The 19,006-nt window shown below is 37.8% G+C and overlaps 1 protein-coding gene across 5 annotated transcripts in view; it reads left to right on the top strand.

The window, feature by feature from the left end:
- The first annotated feature begins 5,241 nt into the window (after nt 1-5,241).
- The window catches only part of LOC309504396 (transcription factor COE3), a 107,270-nt gene continuing 93,505 nt past the window's right edge, over nt 5,242-19,006 (top strand). For all 5 annotated transcript variants that reach the window (XM_082177468.1, XM_082177465.1, XM_082177466.1 and 2 more), the window contains exon 1: nt 5,242-5,649. In XM_082177468.1, coding sequence (XP_082033594.1) covers nt 5,516-5,649 — 134 coding nt within the window. In that variant the 5' untranslated portion in view covers nt 5,242-5,515. The remainder of the gene's footprint in view (nt 5,650-19,006) is intronic.

The following is a 19,006-nucleotide window of genomic DNA, read 5'->3' as shown; positions in this document are numbered from 1 at the left end:
ACGTCACCAAAGTGTGGACTCTGAGGAAGTCCACAAGTCCGGAGTGTGCCATTTGGGACAGGGCCCATGACACACACAGCGTCAACAACAGCTGAGCTCGCCATTTGCCTGGCTACCGTGCGAGTCTAATGGAAACTCACGCATGAATTTTCCTGCATTTAACTTGTTTTAGCGCCCGCCAAAGTGAATTTTTGTCCCGCCAAAGTCTCATTTGATCGGTGAGTAATGTAGATGAACGGCTGCGTTTGTGACAGGGCGCATGTTTTAACTAAAAGAACGACCAGAGAGAGAGAGAGCCGGTCGCGCGCGCGCACTCTCTGTGTAAACGACTTCACCGTCTCCAAACTAGGCGCTGTGTTGCTCTCTCTCCCTCGCACATATTAATCAAAATAAATCGACACGGTGGTAAAAGGTCGGAAGACCAAAGTTTCGTGTGGAGCATTCGGATATTTTTTTTCCCTGAATTATACTGCTGGGTGTGAATTGTGCTAAATAAGTTTCCTTATCTTCTCTGAAAAGCGTTCCGGACATTCAGCTGACATAAAACAACATTTTAATTAAACGAAATAAAACTATACAGTGATGAAATGTTTTCTATGTTGACAACTTGACACAAATCTTGGATGTCCATGTCCTAACTGCTGGGATAATCACACAACGCGCACGACACGTCCAATTCGCGAACTAATAATGACTCATTTGAACCGATTCATTTTAATGAATCGTTAAAACAACTGATCTTTCCAACAGTGAACTCAGGAGACGTCTGAATCGGTGTATAACTAATCAGTAACACTTTACAATAAGGTTCTATTTATTACATACATTATATAAAAAGTACAGTTTGCTAACTCAAGCTTAAACTTTAAAATAAAATAAAACACTTTTTTTTAAAAAGCATTTTAAACATTTTTCCACACAGTGCTATCAAGAATCGATAAGAGAATCGTTAAAGAATTGGATCGATAATCAGAATCGTCAGTGGCATTATTATTGATAAAATCTTATCAAATCCCATCCCTATGTGAAGACAGTAAAATTATAATCAAACATTAAAGAACATACATGTTTTTTAATATTTTTTTTTTTAAGAGTAAAACGATGCTAACATGAGGTCTTATTGTGTCACTGTCAGTCTTGTTACATCAGTGCAAAACTAGGGTATGCAGATTAATTATTATTATTATACATCATTCATCAGCATGCATTGATTAATCCCATGGCATGTATATAAAAAAAAGTTAGTCTGCACACACTAACTTTTAGTCTGAGGAGTTTGCAGGTCTGAAAAAACAAAAACAACATCAACAAGTGTCCATAAGAGTGAATGAGCATGTTAAAAAACATCTATTTACAACATCTGGGGGTATTCCGATCTTACAAGCATGTAATTAAATATTGCAAAAAAAAAAAAAAAAGACTAGAATTTTAAACCAAAACTAGAATTTTGGAGGAATATAATGGATGGATGAAAGAGTGTAACAGTGACACTACAGTATAATAATATGACATGTAAATATTTTGAACTGCCACAAACTCTGTAGAACCTTTTGAAACCCTTGTGTTAAATGTCTTATCCTATTGTGTACTTAAGGACCTCAAAACATTTCCTTTCTAATGGGGTTACTGCATGAAGGAACTATTGACACTATCGTTTGTAGAGTTCATGGATTCTGTTTTGTACATTCCTGCCCTTTTTTAAAGGACGTGCAAAGGAGGGTCCTGCCAGTGTGGCATTCTGAGAAAACCCAAATGCTTCCTCAAATATCATGTCTTTTCATTTAACAATTTTTATTGAATTTCTATTAAACCATGTAGCATTTTCTACAGCACATGTTGGACCAAATGTATACAAACATATTATGGCTGGCTGTGCTATACAGATATTAATCAGTATGAAAGATCAGGGACGTGAATGCTATAAGGGGGCGATTTTCAGGGGTAAATCCAAATAGGGCACTTACAGGGTTGGGGGTAATGTTTTTTTTTAAGCATCTTAGTGTAGGCACCAAAGTTGGCCCAGAACGTATTAAGTTTATGGCAGGACCAGAACATATAATCCGCTGGTTGGCCTTTGCAGCGAGGGCACGCAGGGTCCACGTTAGGGAAGATTTTCACCAGCCTTGTCTTGGTCAAGTGTGAATATCATGTATTTTTACAGTGATGTTAATTTGCTTGCATTCAGGTCTTCTAGTAAGGTCATTGTTAGAACACTAGATGGAGCTCTTTACCTTACTAACAAAATAATAGCATGGCCTTGATAATGTCTGTTCAGTTTTTTACTTATTTTATTTACTACTCAGGTGTCATGACTTCTGTGATTTACGTTACAATCTTAATAATTATCACTATTACTAACTTGCATGCTTGCATATTACTTGCAAGCATGGCGTGACAATTAGCACTCAGCCTGATTCTAAACAGACTGTCATTTTAGTGTATGTTACTGATAACAGACAAGCTCACATGCTTTTATAAATAAACTATAAAATGAATAATCCATAAAATGATGTCGCAAGCCGCCGAATCACTGATCTCAAAAGACCCCAGTAATTATTTAAACTCTTGAGGTCCAAATTTAATATCAGTCGTTGCACATTTAAGGTGATTCAAAAGATTGCTAGAAACCATCTTTTGAAAGGAGTAATAGAAAATAAAATAAGTAGGCCTAATATAAAAAATACAGATTTTCTCTTGACTTTTTGAAGAACACCATTAAGTAGCCTAAGTTTATTGATGCTCGAGCTAATTTCATGATTATTGATGATGAATATCCTGGCAAGAAATATTGCTTGTTTTTTTGTTTTTTGTTTTTAACTTGACGGCCACTAGGTGGAAACAACCGCATGAATCTGACAGAAAGATGTCCGGACTGATATAGTGACTTCAATTAACCTGAGCCACATGTGTGCGAAAAGACAAGATACCATATTAAGTGCTTTTTCTCGATTTTTGTTTAAGATATATTTCAGATAAATTTCACGAGAGACATTAAAACTATTAAAAAATGTCTTTGCACGTATCTCGCTTTTCACTAAATTATGTTCAGTGATATTTGATAAATTGTGCACTCCATACTGGAATGCAAATCATAGCCAATGTTCAAGAGTTTTATCGTATAGCAAAATGTCAGCCGGATGTGTTGTATTGTATCAAGGAATATTACTCCAATAGCAACTTTTACAACCCGTCCGTGCAGTTAAAACGGCTCACATGATGTTTTACAATTTGACAGCGTCCATTCCGCGGAATAGGCTACATGTAGGCTAATATTGGAATAATATAGAGTCAAATAAAATTCCATGTTCTTGCCATCAATTAACATATATAAGACATGAACATTTGATAGACTCCCAAACAATCGAAAGTGTCTGAAATAAAGCATTAGAAAATAATTGTCTACTTAAAACATCTTTCAGACGTCAGACGTGGCGGAAATATTTATCACGGGTCTGGAGAGTTGCGAAAAGCGCACGAGACTTGACCCTTCAACCTCCTCTAAAATATAGAATAGAAAATCATATTTATAGACCGTCTTGTATGTTTTAGTTTCGTCATGTAACCCAACATGAGTTTCTGATGACTATTGACCTTCAACCTTCTCTCAAATATAGAATAGAATATGTTTGATTAGTGGTCAGAGGTCATGCTCCGTTTGGGCCAGTTCAGGGCAGAGAGGGATCGTGCTGTTTTGTAGATGACTTTCATGAACACCGGGCTGCTTTTCTGCCGCTTCAACTATTTTGTCTTTGAGTGAGACGTGGACGCAACATTTTCAGACAACATAAGCAAGATAATACTTTTGTAAAAAAAAAAATATAAAAACAAATTAAGAAGAGTGATATAGCCTATATATATCTAATTATATATAGGTAATACTACTACTAATAATGTGTAAGGTATGATGGATCCGAGGGAATAAATTTTTTTTTATTTTTTTTGCATTAGACGGCACTTTGCTTTAGTCAATAATATTTGTTTAGATGAAATTGAGTTTGTTTGTGGTTTTTCTTTCTTAAATCCCACTGGGTCGTTTTCTGACTATGAGCTCTGGAGAGCTATCTGTAATAAATATTTAATCAGGCATCATTTGGTGGAATTCAAAATAATGTCAAAGAACACCAACAACCCTTAATTCAATGCACAATTCAACATTTATTTTGGATAATAATGTGTATGAGCAAAAACATTAGCTTATTTACTGGATTAATTTGACCCAAATTATATAATAACTTTTGTTAATATAAGTTATTTAATTTATTTTATATTTGCATTGCAGGCGGACTGATAATAATAATATTATTTATGATGATTGCTATTATTATCGTAGTCCATGCAGCTGCTAATATCCCTGGTTTCTCAAATTTGAATATTTCTTCTAATTTATCGAGCAGGAGACAGCATAGTCCCTAGTCAGGAGGACAACTTCATTCCTCAAGGTTTTACAAAATTAAGAGATGTCACTGTTTAATAATAATATTTGACAGTGTTACAGAATATTACTGCGCTTTGCCATCTGTGGAAACATAATGTATAGTAGTTTATAGCCTTTCCAGTATGCTCCTCATTCACTCACTGTGTATCAAATCATACCGGCTGCACTTTTAGACAAATTTGACTTCTGGAAAACTATATATCCAAGTCGATTATATTTTAATCGTGATAGATGAAATGCATCGTGAATGTTCCTGGATATTAAAGGGAAGTGTCAGGTTAAATCTGGAAAGCACGAGACCACTTCCACTGGCAGAGCGCTCAGTCCCTCTAACATCAGCTGAGTTTTTGCGGCCAATTTTGAAAATGACGCAAGGGATGACCGTGACCAATCAGAGCTCAGAACGGAGATTGACATGTAAATGACTTTGCCTTTTAAGGACAAGTCTCCGCCCTCGTCAAGTCCACGCTTGTCCCCCCCGAGAGCTCTGGAGCCGCGGAACCCGAGAGAAGGTGCGCTCCGCTGGGACACAGGAGGCATTAAGAGACGGGGAGGGAGGGAATGAGATTTCTTGCTACCCAATCCCTCTTTTCCCCAGGGACAGCAAGCCTTCCCTGGTCCATCCCTCCCTCTTGTTTGGTAATCATTTCATTTTACTCCTTTTTGAAGCAGTCGCCCGTTTTATCCCACTTTTCATTTCACAATCCCGTGCGCGTCTGTTCGCCTTCTTCTTCAGAGCAAGTTCGCGTTCTCCCCTCTTTCTCCCCGCGACGAGAAGGTCTGCTTGATCCCGGCTGATCGTTTCCTTTGAGATGCTCCACAGCTCTTGCCTTCTCTCCACCCTCTTTTAACTAGAGACCGGTTAATCTTGAGTGAACTGAACTTGGGTTTGGAATCTAAAAGAAAGAGGAACACCCAAAGGGATACGGCAGCGCGTCTTTGGATAAGGACCTCTTTCCCCTTGTTGCACTTTGGGGGAAGATTTTTTTCCCTTTCAGTTGGTTTTTGTTAATCCAGGTGGTGCAGGAGGATTATTCCACTCGAGCTGGTGTAGAGAGACATCCCCAGAAGGCTATTTTCATGTTCTCCATCCAGGACGGTCTCCCACGGGGAGCCTTGACCATGAAAGAAGAGCCCCTTACGAGTGGCATGACGCCGGTGCGCTCTTGGATGCAGAGCGCGGGGATACTGGATGCCAACACAGCTGCGCAAAGGTAAACATCACCAACAAGCTCCAAGTTGTTCATATTCCAAGTAGTTGGGTGCGTGAAACGGAGCTTCTGAAGCGCGTTAGAGAAAGCGCTTTGCCACAGTTCTGTGAGTGTTTCGAAATCAGTTGTTTTGAATCTGTAAGTGCTCGTACAAGGTTGTTGCATATAGCACAGTATCCCAGTCAGTTTGTCGGCTGTTATTTAGTTGTAGACGTGTTGAAACTGATTGCGCATCGTTAGGCGCATTAGCAAAAGCTGCTCGCTCCGCTCCAGAAAGGCGGACTCTGATTACACTGCCTGTCACACATGAGAAAACATTGTTCTACCTGATTTCTCTGTGGTTGAAAGAGAGCTGGAGATCTTTCAGGCTGTCCTGGGTAGGAATGTCCCGCTCATGCCTTCTTATTTACCGTTAAAATGTAGACATTTCGCGCTAATCTAATGATATTTCACGTGCGTCGCAGGGACAGAGAGCTCTAGTGAGAATCACTGACAAGCATGAGTTTATAGTTTGTTTGTAAATAAAATATGCAATACATTGAGCGCCCTTGAAATAGTCGATTAAAACGGATCTTTAATTATTTATTCTGACAGGCTTAGTCTTATTTAGAATATAACAGATAAATGCTGAAAGTGTCGAAAATGTGTTTGTGAGGTTATTGCGCTGTCGTAGACAAAACTATTTGGCCTGTTTTCACAAACAGAAAAGTCAAACCGACCATGCGTGTTTTTCAATAGTGTAATGCAAACCAAATCAGTTTCCAAACCATTTGCGCTTGAATCAAAGTTAGTTTTAGGACTGCGAGTTGCTCCGCTTAGGTAGCCTACTCTCCTATGGGTTCTAGAATGATGTTGAAACACCGAGGAAATGTGTGCTGTTCTGTCTCAGGCTTCAAAGAAAGACCTGGGATTTTGAGAAATGTGTTAAGGTCACACTCAAGTTGTCTTGTAGAAATTGTACGCAGAGTGACAACATTTGTTTGACCATAAAAAAAAAAAAAAACTCTAATAGCGGCTCAAAATGATTATTATATGGGCCATGCATCATGTTAAAACTGTTTAAAATATATATTGGAGGAGAGGGAAGAACAGGGAGCATCACACTAATTCTGAAAAATGAATTGTATGTAGCCTAATATCAAGACGGGCACGCTTTTTTAGAAAATATACGTGTGTGTTTTTGACCAAAATTTCTATTTCTTTTCTTTTTCTGACTTCATAAAAGCACAGATAAAACGGTCAAGGACTTAAGGAGATTTGCTAATTTACTGCCATTGATTTATTTCTTTATTTTTGCAGCATAGCCTATTTGAGCTCAATTAAAAACTTTATGTAGGCCTATATATTTATTTATCATAGGCTATACATTTAATTTGGATGCAGCAAGGCCAAACGTGCGGGCTACAATAAATCAACATCTAAATAACGATTTTATGGGATATTTATACTCAATTGAGCAGTAAAATGCAGTTAATTAGACGGGTTGTTATTTTCTGCTGGTTTGTGGAAAAGTATGCATCCTGAAATCAAAACATCTTCAGGACATATAAGCTTTCCAGGCGTTTTTTAATGTACAAATAATCTTGCAGTTCATTAAAACATGTAGCCTACCAAGAGAGATATGCTGCGTTTACATGTTTTAGTGATTCCCTTGAATACGTTCGGAGATAAATCCCCGTGGTATATTAATATTGCATATTGTGAAGGATAAAGTTGATGTTTCAAACTTACACCGAGGTCAGCTGCCGTGTACAAGTGGCCGAAATCACCTGCCCATTCTCAGCCTTTCATACGCGCTAACATGAAAAAAAAAGTCGCGAACACCTTGTAGATCACCAGTATTTGCTGGCGAAGCTGTTGATGTTTTTACTATGATATTAATTAGAGACAAAAATGCAGAGTCTTTGGGCATCTAATTACCCTACATGGGATAAACTCGCATCTTGAATTATTTATTTTGGGGAGAAAAAAAAGTCGCATTGAATGTAAGTTTCAATGCATATCGCATACAAAAAGTCCATTTGCAATGTGACAAGGAAAAAGCACGTTTTATGTGCATTTATTTATTTAATTATTTAAAATAAATCGGTCGAATTTGTCGCACGTTTTATAGTAATTTCTCATGCTTAAAGTTGTGATAAAGAGCCGTGTTTTCTCATCATGTAGCAGGGCTGCAGAAAAGTCATTTGTAAATGTTAATACAAAACCGTTTCCCTCATAATAGCCTAAATAATTTGCTCTAGCCAATTATCAGCCTCATACACAACACAAAATTCGAGCTCCTGACAAACATATAGCGAAAGTGTCAGGATAGCATCTTAAACTAAGACTAAACGATTTAAAAAGGCTACTTAAATGATTAAAAAGAGTTCTTAATTTTTGCATAACAAATAGTGTGTTTATAATCCTTAATTTGTTAGTTGTACATTTCTGTATCAGCCCATGAATGCTTTAGTTAACTTTCAGGTAAAATAAATATGCACCTCTTCTTCTGCTTCTACTTTAAATCTATCCTCTTTCTCCCTTTCTTGCTCTCTCACTCACATTTTTCAACCCCCAAAAAAAAAAAAAAAATTTTTTTTTTAGATTTAGTGCTTCATTTTTATCTCAAATATACACTGATGGCAGGACATCAGTTTTATGGGTGCAGTAAAGGGTGTTCTGTTAAGAGACAGCACAGAGAGTGAATCTAGACAACAGAAGCAAAAGTGAGAGCTTAATTTTTTTTTTTATCCTTAATGTGATCCTGTAAATATAGGCTACCATGTGTTGGCTGTGGAGGTGATAGATAGGTGTATAAGGGGTGAGCTTGGTGTAAAGTGCAACCTTTTTTTTGGATTAGTCAGAGTAAAAAAAGGAAAGTCATTATTCAGACACATTGGGATTCTGCATTCAATTTTAACTGCAAAAATGAGGATTGATGTATGATCCCATTATTATTACCCACATTGTAATAACAGTTCAGTGCAAATTTTCATCCAGTGTAAACTTGTTTGCATTGCTTCGCTATCTAGATGGATGTAGATGGAGTTGGCGGAACAGGTTTGTGATGCTCAGGCAGCTCGGGGGTACGTTTGTGGGGTCCATCTCCCCCCGAGCATTTCTCTCTCTCTCTCTCTCTCTCTCTCTCTCTCTCTCTCTCTTTCGTTCGTTCTCTCTGGGCCTAGGGGTGAGTGAGAGGGCCGCACAGCTGGGGAACAGATTTCGATTGACCCTTTCACCGATTCCGTACCCCTACACTGTAAAACCTGGCAAAGTGAATTATGTCGCCTCTGTTTTGTCCGCTTGGGGGAGAAGGAGGGGTCAGACTAATGAAGTCCAGACCCACAGGCTTTGTAAAAAAAATTAAATAAAATGTAAAAAAGCATTTTTCTCTCCGCACCGTCCCAAAATCCCTTGCATGCCGAAAGAGAGAGTGCAATGGCGGGATACATACTATTTTTACATGTTGCAAATCCGACCAAATATGCAACAACTACACTGGACGGTACAGAAATCGCACTTGGCCGCTCCAAAAAAGTTGTTCATGCAAGTTTAAAACATTTCCGTATTCGTAAATACATTAAAACACTCACCGAATCACAAAACACACCTGATTTACAGGGTCTCGCTCTGCTCTGTCTCAGTTGACGCCTGCATGCCGGAATGTAACACAGAGAAACAAGTGTTTTAGAAACAGCTGCCCCATAACATGCTCGCGATTAGAGGCCGGGTGCAGGGCCACCTCTGTAATGACCCCATTAGAAACATACAGGTGACCAGCTAATGATTTCAGCTGTAGGCCACTAACGATTTTAGAAATGACTGTAAGGTTTTTTTTTTAGAACAGTGTGAGTGAGAGAAAGAAGCGAGTGCTATAATTTGTAGTGTGTGTGTGTGTGTGCAGGTCTGGCAGGTGCAGTCGAGCTAAACCTACAGCAAACACGCACAAGTGCAATACTAATAAAACACACACAGACCCCACAGTGCAGGGGCAGCACTTCACACACACTGCACTGCTCTTATGTAGAGCTCTCTCAGTCCAGCTGAGGAGAGACATGTGACCAGTGCATTGATCAAGACGTCCATAGCAGATCAGTTACAATGAGGCCTTGGCTAATTTTCACTCTCTTTCATGATAGAAAGAAAAACAAATATATGGCAATTTGGAGGGAGACAATAATCGTAAAGGAATTCAATGTGATTAAAGCATAAAGAATGCAATAATATTAGGGCGTAACAAATGTAAATACCCGTTTCCTATGCACTTGATACACTTCTGCCGCTCTATTCTTTGTCACATGTTCAATTAGAGTGTCCTAATCGCATGAAACATTTGTCTGTAATTTAGCCGTCCAGCTCCAGGAAATAACTTCTCACTGTGCAATGGTTTACTTGTCTCGGTGCAATTACGAACAAATTAGAAATGAGCTGGAAGCGTTTAGCACTGGCTGGTTATACGCTTTTACGATTAAAGAAGAGGAGTATTACGTTTCGGACGTGTTGCAGTGTCTGACAGTGCCGTCAGCACTTTGAATTTGTTGGTGCATGTGTTTTAATCTTTATTGCTAGTTACACTGGCTTAATAGTACGATTAGCAATCATTGTGTGGACAGTAATTACCATTATTTGGATACAAAACATTAAAAGCTCTTTTATATTTTGCTCAAAACCTAAAAAGACAAAGTCAGTTATAGAGACTTGCATGAGCCGGTTAAAACTGAATCAGCATTATGGATCATGATATAATTTTTTTTATACCTTTATAAAAATATGGACCTTTATGGTCCATATCACATGACATACATGTACTTTGCATTAAAAAAAAGTCTGGGTTCATAATAGCCTGCATCATGTGATGTGCCCTCGTTTTGTCGCAGCTGTGGAGCGTTCCACACTGACATGATAGCCCACGATAGAGAGCGATAAACAAACGGGGGTGAATTTGATTAGATGTCTAATCTGTGAGTGAGCCGCGAGTCTATTGACTCAGATCATCTCGTGTTGAGAGCCACAATCAGTGAGCAATGATGGCACATCAACCCCTCTGACTCCACGGGCCATTCAGCAGAGCCCCTTCTCTTCTCAAAAGAGACGTTCAGCTAAACGTTTAGGTGGCAAAAGCTGTGTTTTGTGTGTGAGGAAGAGAGTGTTTTTTCAGTGGCTCATTGTTTTTTTTTTGTGAAAATTCCGATTTTGTTCAATGCGTTTGTTTAAAACATGTTCGGGTGCTTTTAATTGGCATTCACCGCATGAAGTGATTCTGTTTAGATTGAGATTATTCAAAATCATCAGTCAACAAAAAGTATCCAAATAAATGAATGGATGATTAATGACATTGAAAAGTAAATATTTGGGCTTTAATTTTTTATTGAGAACCAAGCATATTGTATAAACCAGTGTACATATAACCAAACATATCGGTGTATATAGAAAGAAAAAAAAAAGTAAAGGGGAAAACATCTGTACATCTTAAACAATTGCATATGCAGTTTGTATTGCTTTTAATTGTTTTCTTTAACATATTTTCCCAAATGCTTCCAATTGTTCAAACAGTTTTGACTATATGAATATAATAACAATCAAATACATTAATTAAATTAAAAATAAGTGTCCACCATCCAATGAGAAACACCTTAACATCAATGTACTTTTAGAAATGAACCCTCTGATGCATAATGTCCCAAAAAAGCCATTTTTCAAGTTACATACAATCCACATTAGGTGATAACTTTTGACCCTTACCTATAATTCTTCTTCACATGTAATCGTGTTTTTACTTCTGTTGCATTGGATTTGCATACCTCTTAAAATACATAATTTTCAATACATTTCTCTATTTTTGAATGCATTGTCTTTATTAATCCATGCATCAGAGGTTAACACGATCAGGAACAGAGAGGCTTTTAAAGACACTGTGTACTTTTCAGTAAAGTGTGTGTGTGTGTGTGTGAATAAAACGGCGAGGAGACGGTGGCAGGGATGCAGGCAGCTGGTGATGTATGTGCCAGCTTATCACTGGGAGACGTGACAGACAGGCCGTTTGTGTTTGTGTGGCAATAGAAATCATGGAGAAATGACAGGCCTTTCTTTATGCAAAGATCCTCTCCGACACGTTTGCTTTGACTTACGGCCACCCGTTACTGTGCAGCGGTGACAAATGCCTCTATTACTCTCTGCACTCTGTCATTCCAGGAAGGTTTTCCTATGATTCCACGTCGTAACATCCAATTAGCGATAAAGAAACAAAGATGCCGCCTATCCATAAATGCAATCAGCACATCTGGCGCATCGCTTTCACCTCAGATAACTGCCATGTAAAATACACATTTTTATACTTTAGGGGGAACTAAACTGCCCATTTTGACAATTTACAATGCACACGGCTTGTGTTGAACAATTAAATCACCACACACTTGAGTCGAGAGAGAACGAGAGCTACAGAGATGACATCGCAACAGGCCAAGTGAACCAGAGAAGAAGAAAAAAAGGCCCCGTTTGACCACAAGTGGGATTTGGGTTTCAAAACAACCTCTTATTCTCTCTCTCTCTCTCTCTCTCTTCCTATTCTCATTCTGTTTCTGCTCTCCACTAATCCCAATATGCTGCCCGTGCTCCTACAGCGCTTTAGTCCTCAACTCATTAAATCTTATTACACAGCTAATAAGCGCTAACCAAACATACCGCTGCCATGCTGACTGCCCGCTGCCGCCCCCCAACACCGCACGAGTGCACACACACACACACACACACACACACACACACACACTCGTAAGCATGAGCAAATGTATGCCACAGTAATTGTCTGTTTCTGCATAAATTACTCCTCATGTAAACATAGAGTATGTGCATATCTTAGTATCCACCATCCTCAAAATACTTCCATACGGACCCTGATGAGCACGAGAAAAGCGAGCATGTTCTGGTTCTCAGCTTTCTTCTTTCTCATTTGGTCTGTTTTGGACATTTATTAGAGTAAAGGTCAGATTAAATATGATTCCCTTATGTTGGTTAATTTAGAGAATGATCTCCTTCTCACTGATGAAGGCAGGTGCTTTATCGACCAAATCTCTGCTGATACCATCCAGCCATGTTACCTTTTTTTTTTTTTTTTTGACGAGACCTTTCTGTGAGGGAAACTGGTTCTGAGACCTTTTTGAAAGGATGGAAGCAACAAAACAGAACAAGAAATTCTTAAAAAAGTGAAAATGAGGAAGGAAGAGCGCGAGAGAGAGAGAGAGAGAGAGAGAGAGAACAAGATTTACATTTACTTGTTGGATCAGCACGTTGGCGCTCAGCCAGGGCAGAGATGATTTTTCCGCGTCACATTTGTATAAACAGAGCGCTGCTGTACGGCTCATTAGTTCGATAGTGAGAGAGAGAGACGAGCTGTAGTTAAAGACTTCCCTTTGTCACAGTCCATCACAGGCGTGATTAATGTCACCAAGATGTGGGGCCGAGTCCGTGATGCCACCCATATGCCACACACACACACACACACACACACACACACACACACACACACACACACACACACACACACACACACACACACACACACACACACACACACACACACACACACACACACACACACACACACACACACACACACACTCACACTCTACCTGTGTCATATATTGTATTGCAGGCGTTTTAACAGACACCTCATGAAAAAAAAAAGGAAAAATACTGGTTGACAGTCAATACAAAATTGATGCACTACCGTTTTGAAAGAGATGAATACATTTATTCAGCAAGGATGCTTTCAATTGTTTGAAAGTGACAGTAATGAAGTTTGTAATGTTACAAAAGGTTTCTATTTCAAATAAATTTTGTTCTTTTTAACTTTCTATTCATCAAAGAATCCTGATGGAAAAATAATAAGTACAAATGTTTGCAACATTGATAATAATCAATTTTTCTTCAGCACCAAATCACAATATTAGAATGATTTCTGAAGGATCATGTGACTCTGAAGACTAGAGTAATGATGCTGAAAATCACATGAATAAATAACATTTTAAAGTATATTAAAATAGTAATAGTTGTTTAAAATTATAATAATAATTCAATGTTTTTGATCAAATAAATGCAGCTTTGGTGAGCATAAGATAGTTCTTTCAAAACATAAAAAAATGTACAGACCCCAAATGAAGTGTAGTGTACAATAAAGATAACTTACGTTTGTTAACACAACAATGATGTACTAAAAATGGAAAGGTTTTTCCTTTGCGTTTGGATGACAACATTGTCAAAGCGATCCCCGTTCAGACGGATCCGCGAAAACGATTAAAAACGCTGTATAATGCTGCCAGGCCCATAGTTGGCGATGTCACTCTGTAAAGAAACACTACGCACCTATAGACGGAGCATGTAATACACATGCGCATGACGTCACCGTTTTCACATATTTGCGTTTTTGTAGTTTACATGGAGACAATAACGGTACTGTTTTCAAAACCTTTCACTTTGAGCCCCATTGTTGTGTAAATTAACGGCCAAAATGCATACGAAAAAGTATGTGAAAAATGTCATTGTGATTCATCAAAGTAATGTGACATTTTTCATGCAGGACTTTTAAAACATCTTATCAAATTCATTACTTCAACATTAAGTATGCATGTTAAACAACTTTACCGACCTCTGAAACATGTTTTCTTTTTGCTGACGTAATCTAAGTCACATTTGCGGGAAAAATAGTAGTAACCAATAACGTAGCCTAACAATCCAAACAAATCCTGATAGCTGATATCAAGTAACGCTCTACATTTGCATACCAAATATTCAGTTTTACTCTGAAATATGACACGTTGTGGGAGTTAAATGTGTTGTAAATTACATATTTGCAATAGAGTGGTGCAGGGATGATGTCAAAACCCGGAAGTCTAATTCGCCACTGGTTTCCTCGAGACTTTCCTATGGGGTTTTATAATGGTAAAGTAAAATAAGGACTGTGTTAAACATAACTTGACGATACTTTGATGTTTTGTTCTACAGTGTAAACTGCACACATTCACACCCCAAACGTTCTTATCTAGTAAATTATTAGATACATACGTTTTTTAAAATAAACATAACAGCTTAAACAGTTTGATTTATCATCATTTTGCAGTGAGATGATTGTTTTATTGAGATGTACATGTGAAGGCATCACTCCTTTTTGCTCACACACGTCATCTAACTCCTCAAAATCTCAGCAGATCCTGCTGTATCCTGTGTATCGGCAGTTTCTTCTCCTCTGCATGTTCATTAGCTGATGATTTCAGAGTTTGAGAGTCTCTGTGCTTAGTATCTATTTCCCTCAAGTGTTCAGGCCCTTGAGCTGTGAGGATCTTAGCCTGGGGTTACTTTTTTCATTTAACATAATTAGACTTTGCTGTATCGTGTTAAGCCTGCAGTGTGCAAAGGGCCGCAGACTGCGCCGACTGCCATTGCATAAAGAAAGACGGCGCTCTTGTATTCTGAAATGTCATCATTACAAACCCTTCAGCTCTTGCTATGAATGGTTTATTGTTAAAGCGGTTCTGTGAGACTGTATTTATTGATTCAAATAAAAGTCTTCAAGTGGAGGGTGTTTTTACGTCCAGAATTGTGTCAGAACTGTGGTTGTTTCTGGCTTGCATGCTTTTTTCCCTTTTATTTCTCTCTGCTCTGTGACGAGAAGACGTCAAACAGTGTGTTTAACGGAGACCGTAGCGAGACCGTGTGCCGTAGCCGTCCGTTAGCGACTGATTTACACAGCTCTGCTGTCTATGTGTGTGTGTTTGTCACCTCGATTGCAGTTATTTCAATACAGAGCGAGTGAGAGCCGACCAATCGTGCCTGCCTCTGACTCAGAACTGCTGGAGTGGATATGGCAGCAATCAACATAATTAAAATAATAACACTAACAAGCTTTCCGAGTCGATCGTTTCCTGCACGTAAAGATCCGTGCTTTGCGAGAGTGTGCGGGAACGCTGTCTCTCTCTCCTTCACCCCATCAGAAACATGACGCCTGGCTTTGTAACCGAGCTGATGGGGTAATGGAGAGGAGCTCATGATGCAATGCGTGTGTGTTTAAGTGTGATGCTCCCCCACAAATGTGTAAATTTTGGTAGTTCTGTCTTCCGATGTGAAGGTGATAATTTGTGTTTACATGTGCTCAGGGCCGGCCCGCGGCATAGGCGGTATAGGCAAATGCTAGGGGCGCCACTCATCCATAGGGGCGCCAGAATGAGTGAACGAGTGAATTTTTTTTTTTTTTTTTTTAATTTTTTTTTTTTTTTTATATATAATACTATTTTAAAACCATTAATTCGAAATACTACCACAAAAAAAAAAAAAGTCCGGCTCACCAATCGTCCCCCGCCCATCGAGTGCTTGAAGTGCGTCAGAAACAGAGCGCGCGCGCGATCAGTTGTTGGTAATTTGTTGTGTAGCGTGCGCGACTCCGCATCCAATGTAGACAGCACTGCTTTTGTTAACACACAGCTCGTAGAAACGGGCCTGACAGCTCGCGCCAGTTCTAGACGCGGTGAAAGTTTCCTGATTGTGACGGAAGGCCGAATTTACATGACACATTATTAATGAGCATAGTCTGCGATAGATACAGTGCCAAAAAGAAGAGAAGAGGATAAAAGGGGATAAAGACAGAGGTAAAGTGATGTAGTGAATGAACAATTTATGGCATAGGAGTAAGATACTATAATTTCATGGCAGTTATTTTTACCTTAAACTTAATGTTAGCAGTTGTTCTGAGTTCTCCAGAGTCCCCAGACTGTGTGGTTTTGTAACAATCATGTCAGTTTTAAGACGCATTTTTTATTATCACTTTTTTATTAATGTTTTACTCTACAGTTGTGCAGTTGTGGGGATACAGTACAGGCCAAAAGTTTGGAAACATTACTATTTTTAATGTTTTTGAAAAAAGTTTCTTCTGCTCATCAAGCCTGCATTTATTTGATCAAAAATACATAAAAAATAATAAATATTGTGATATATTATTACAATTTAAAATAATTGGTTTTCAATTTATTATACTTTAAATTATCATTTATTTCTGTGATGCAAAGCTGAATTTTCAGCATCATTACTCCAGTCTTCAGTGTCACATGTGACATCCAGTCTATCACATGATCCTTTAGAAATCATTCTAATATTCTGATTTATTATGAGTGTTGGACACAGTTCTGCTGCCTAATATATTTGATGAATAAAATGTTAAAAAGAACTGCATTTATTTAAAATAAAATACAAAATATTTTCTAATTATATAAATCATCTTTACGATCACTTTTTATCAATTTAACACATCCTTGCTGAATAAAAATATTGATTTATTTCAACCAAAAAAAAAAAACAAACAAAAAAAACAACTGACCCCAAATTACTGACAAGTAGTGTATATTGTTGTTACAAAAGATTTCTATTTTTCAAACATTTAAAAAAATTTTTTTTTTACTATTTATTTATCAAAGTATCCTAAAAAAGTATCACAGGTTATGAAAAAATATTAAGCAGCAGAACTGTTTCCAACTTTGATAATGAATCATCATATTAGAATGATTTCTAAAGGATCATGTGATAGACCGGATGTCACGTGACACTGAAGACTGGAGTAATGATGCTGAAAATTCAGCTTTGCATCACAGAAATAAATGATAATTTAAAGTATAATAAATTGAAAACCAATTATTTTAAATTGTAATAATATATCACAATATTAAAAAAAATTCTGTATTTTTGATCAAATAAATGCAGGCTTGATGAGCAGAAGAAATTTCTTTCAAAAACATTAAAAATAGTAATGTTTCCAAACTTTTGGCCTGTACATTTTATGGCATAGTAATGATATTTATGTACAGGTTTATTCAAAATAGCAAAGTTCACATTAAATCTTTATTGTAAATCGTGCTATAAAAGATAATGGGGACTTGACTTGAATGCTATGTAATGCTCTTGGTATTTGTGTTTAGGCTGTAATGTGTGTGTATATAGGCCCATATATATATATATATATATGCTAAATCATGAACACAATGACGGGGTGAAATGGGCTGTGATGCATGGGGCGCCAGGTAAAATCTTGCCTAGGGCAGCAAATTGGTCAGGGCCGGCCCTGCATGTGCTTGTGCATTTGCAGTGCAGATGCAGGATCTGGGCCTGGGCCCAGACTGTTGATGTATCCTGTTGTGCGATATATGCCATATTTATTCTGGAACTCATATACAGAGTATATATTATTTTATAATTATTATGCATGGAGCTAATTTAAAAATGTCACACTGCATTATCATTCATATAAATTTGAACCTATTATCTCGATGATTTGATTTAAAAATATTATTTAGAATTGGCAGTCGACACGATACATGTCCATTAACAATTGTTTCAAAATTATTTTGACGTATATTAAATAATACACTTCTCCTAATGTTATTGTGATCTTTGATGAACCCTCGTCTTACTCTCTTATTTTGAATGCCTTTTTCGTATTGCATTTAGAGGGCATCTGTCAGACTTAGCACCGCCCTGACCAGTCAGACTGCTAAAGATCTTCACTGCGAATCAATTACTACAGATGAAGAAGATCATATTTCCCATTTACGTTGAAGTCATCCGCTTTACAAGTGCTCCTCCCAGAACCCCCCTCCCACAGCCTCTTCTGTGAAAGCTGTTTTTGCCTTCAGTGTAGTAACCTCAACTTCACGAATGAGATTTCACCAGGCTCGGATACAAATGAAGCATTAAGCCCTAGTAATAGTACTGGGGAGGGGTCAGGCTTTATTAATGTCCTATCAGGGGAATATCTCAACGAGCGGAGACAGAGAGCAGGCCGCTTTCCAAAACACTGGCTCCCCACCCCGAGCTCAGCAGATGAACAAATATTTATGTATGAGCATATTTTTGAGATTCAAATGCATTTCGGCCCACCTCATCAGGGTAACGAGTAAATAATGAACTGACTTAACAATGACAGCTGCAATTTACGTCTGTGAACATTACGCACTTTTTCATTTAATGATTCAGGGAATTGTAAATATTACGGGGCGCTTGTTTTGACTTAAAGTGATGTCATTTTTTTCTGTTAATTATGTCAAAATACTTTCTCCGTTTTTATTGTTTATGAAAGAAGTCATGCCTCATGTTATGCAAGGCTGCATTTATTTGATCAAAAATACACTAATACTACATAATACTAAATAATACTAATACTAAATAATACCACATAGTAACTAATACTACAATATCATGCGATATTATTACCATTTTAAAACAACTGTTTTCTATTTTAATATATTTTAAAGTGCAATTTATTCCTCTGTCAAAGCTGAATTTTCATTATCATAACGCCAGTCTTCAGTGTCACATGATCCTTCAGAAATCATTCTAAATATGC

This window comes from Leuciscus leuciscus (assembly GCF_965113295.1).
Source record: "Leuciscus leuciscus genome assembly, chromosome: 8".
NCBI lineage: Eukaryota > Metazoa > Chordata > Actinopteri > Cypriniformes > Leuciscidae > Leuciscus > Leuciscus leuciscus.
Note: the sequence above shows the minus strand (reverse complement) of the source record. Positions and strands in the feature narration are given on the sequence as shown.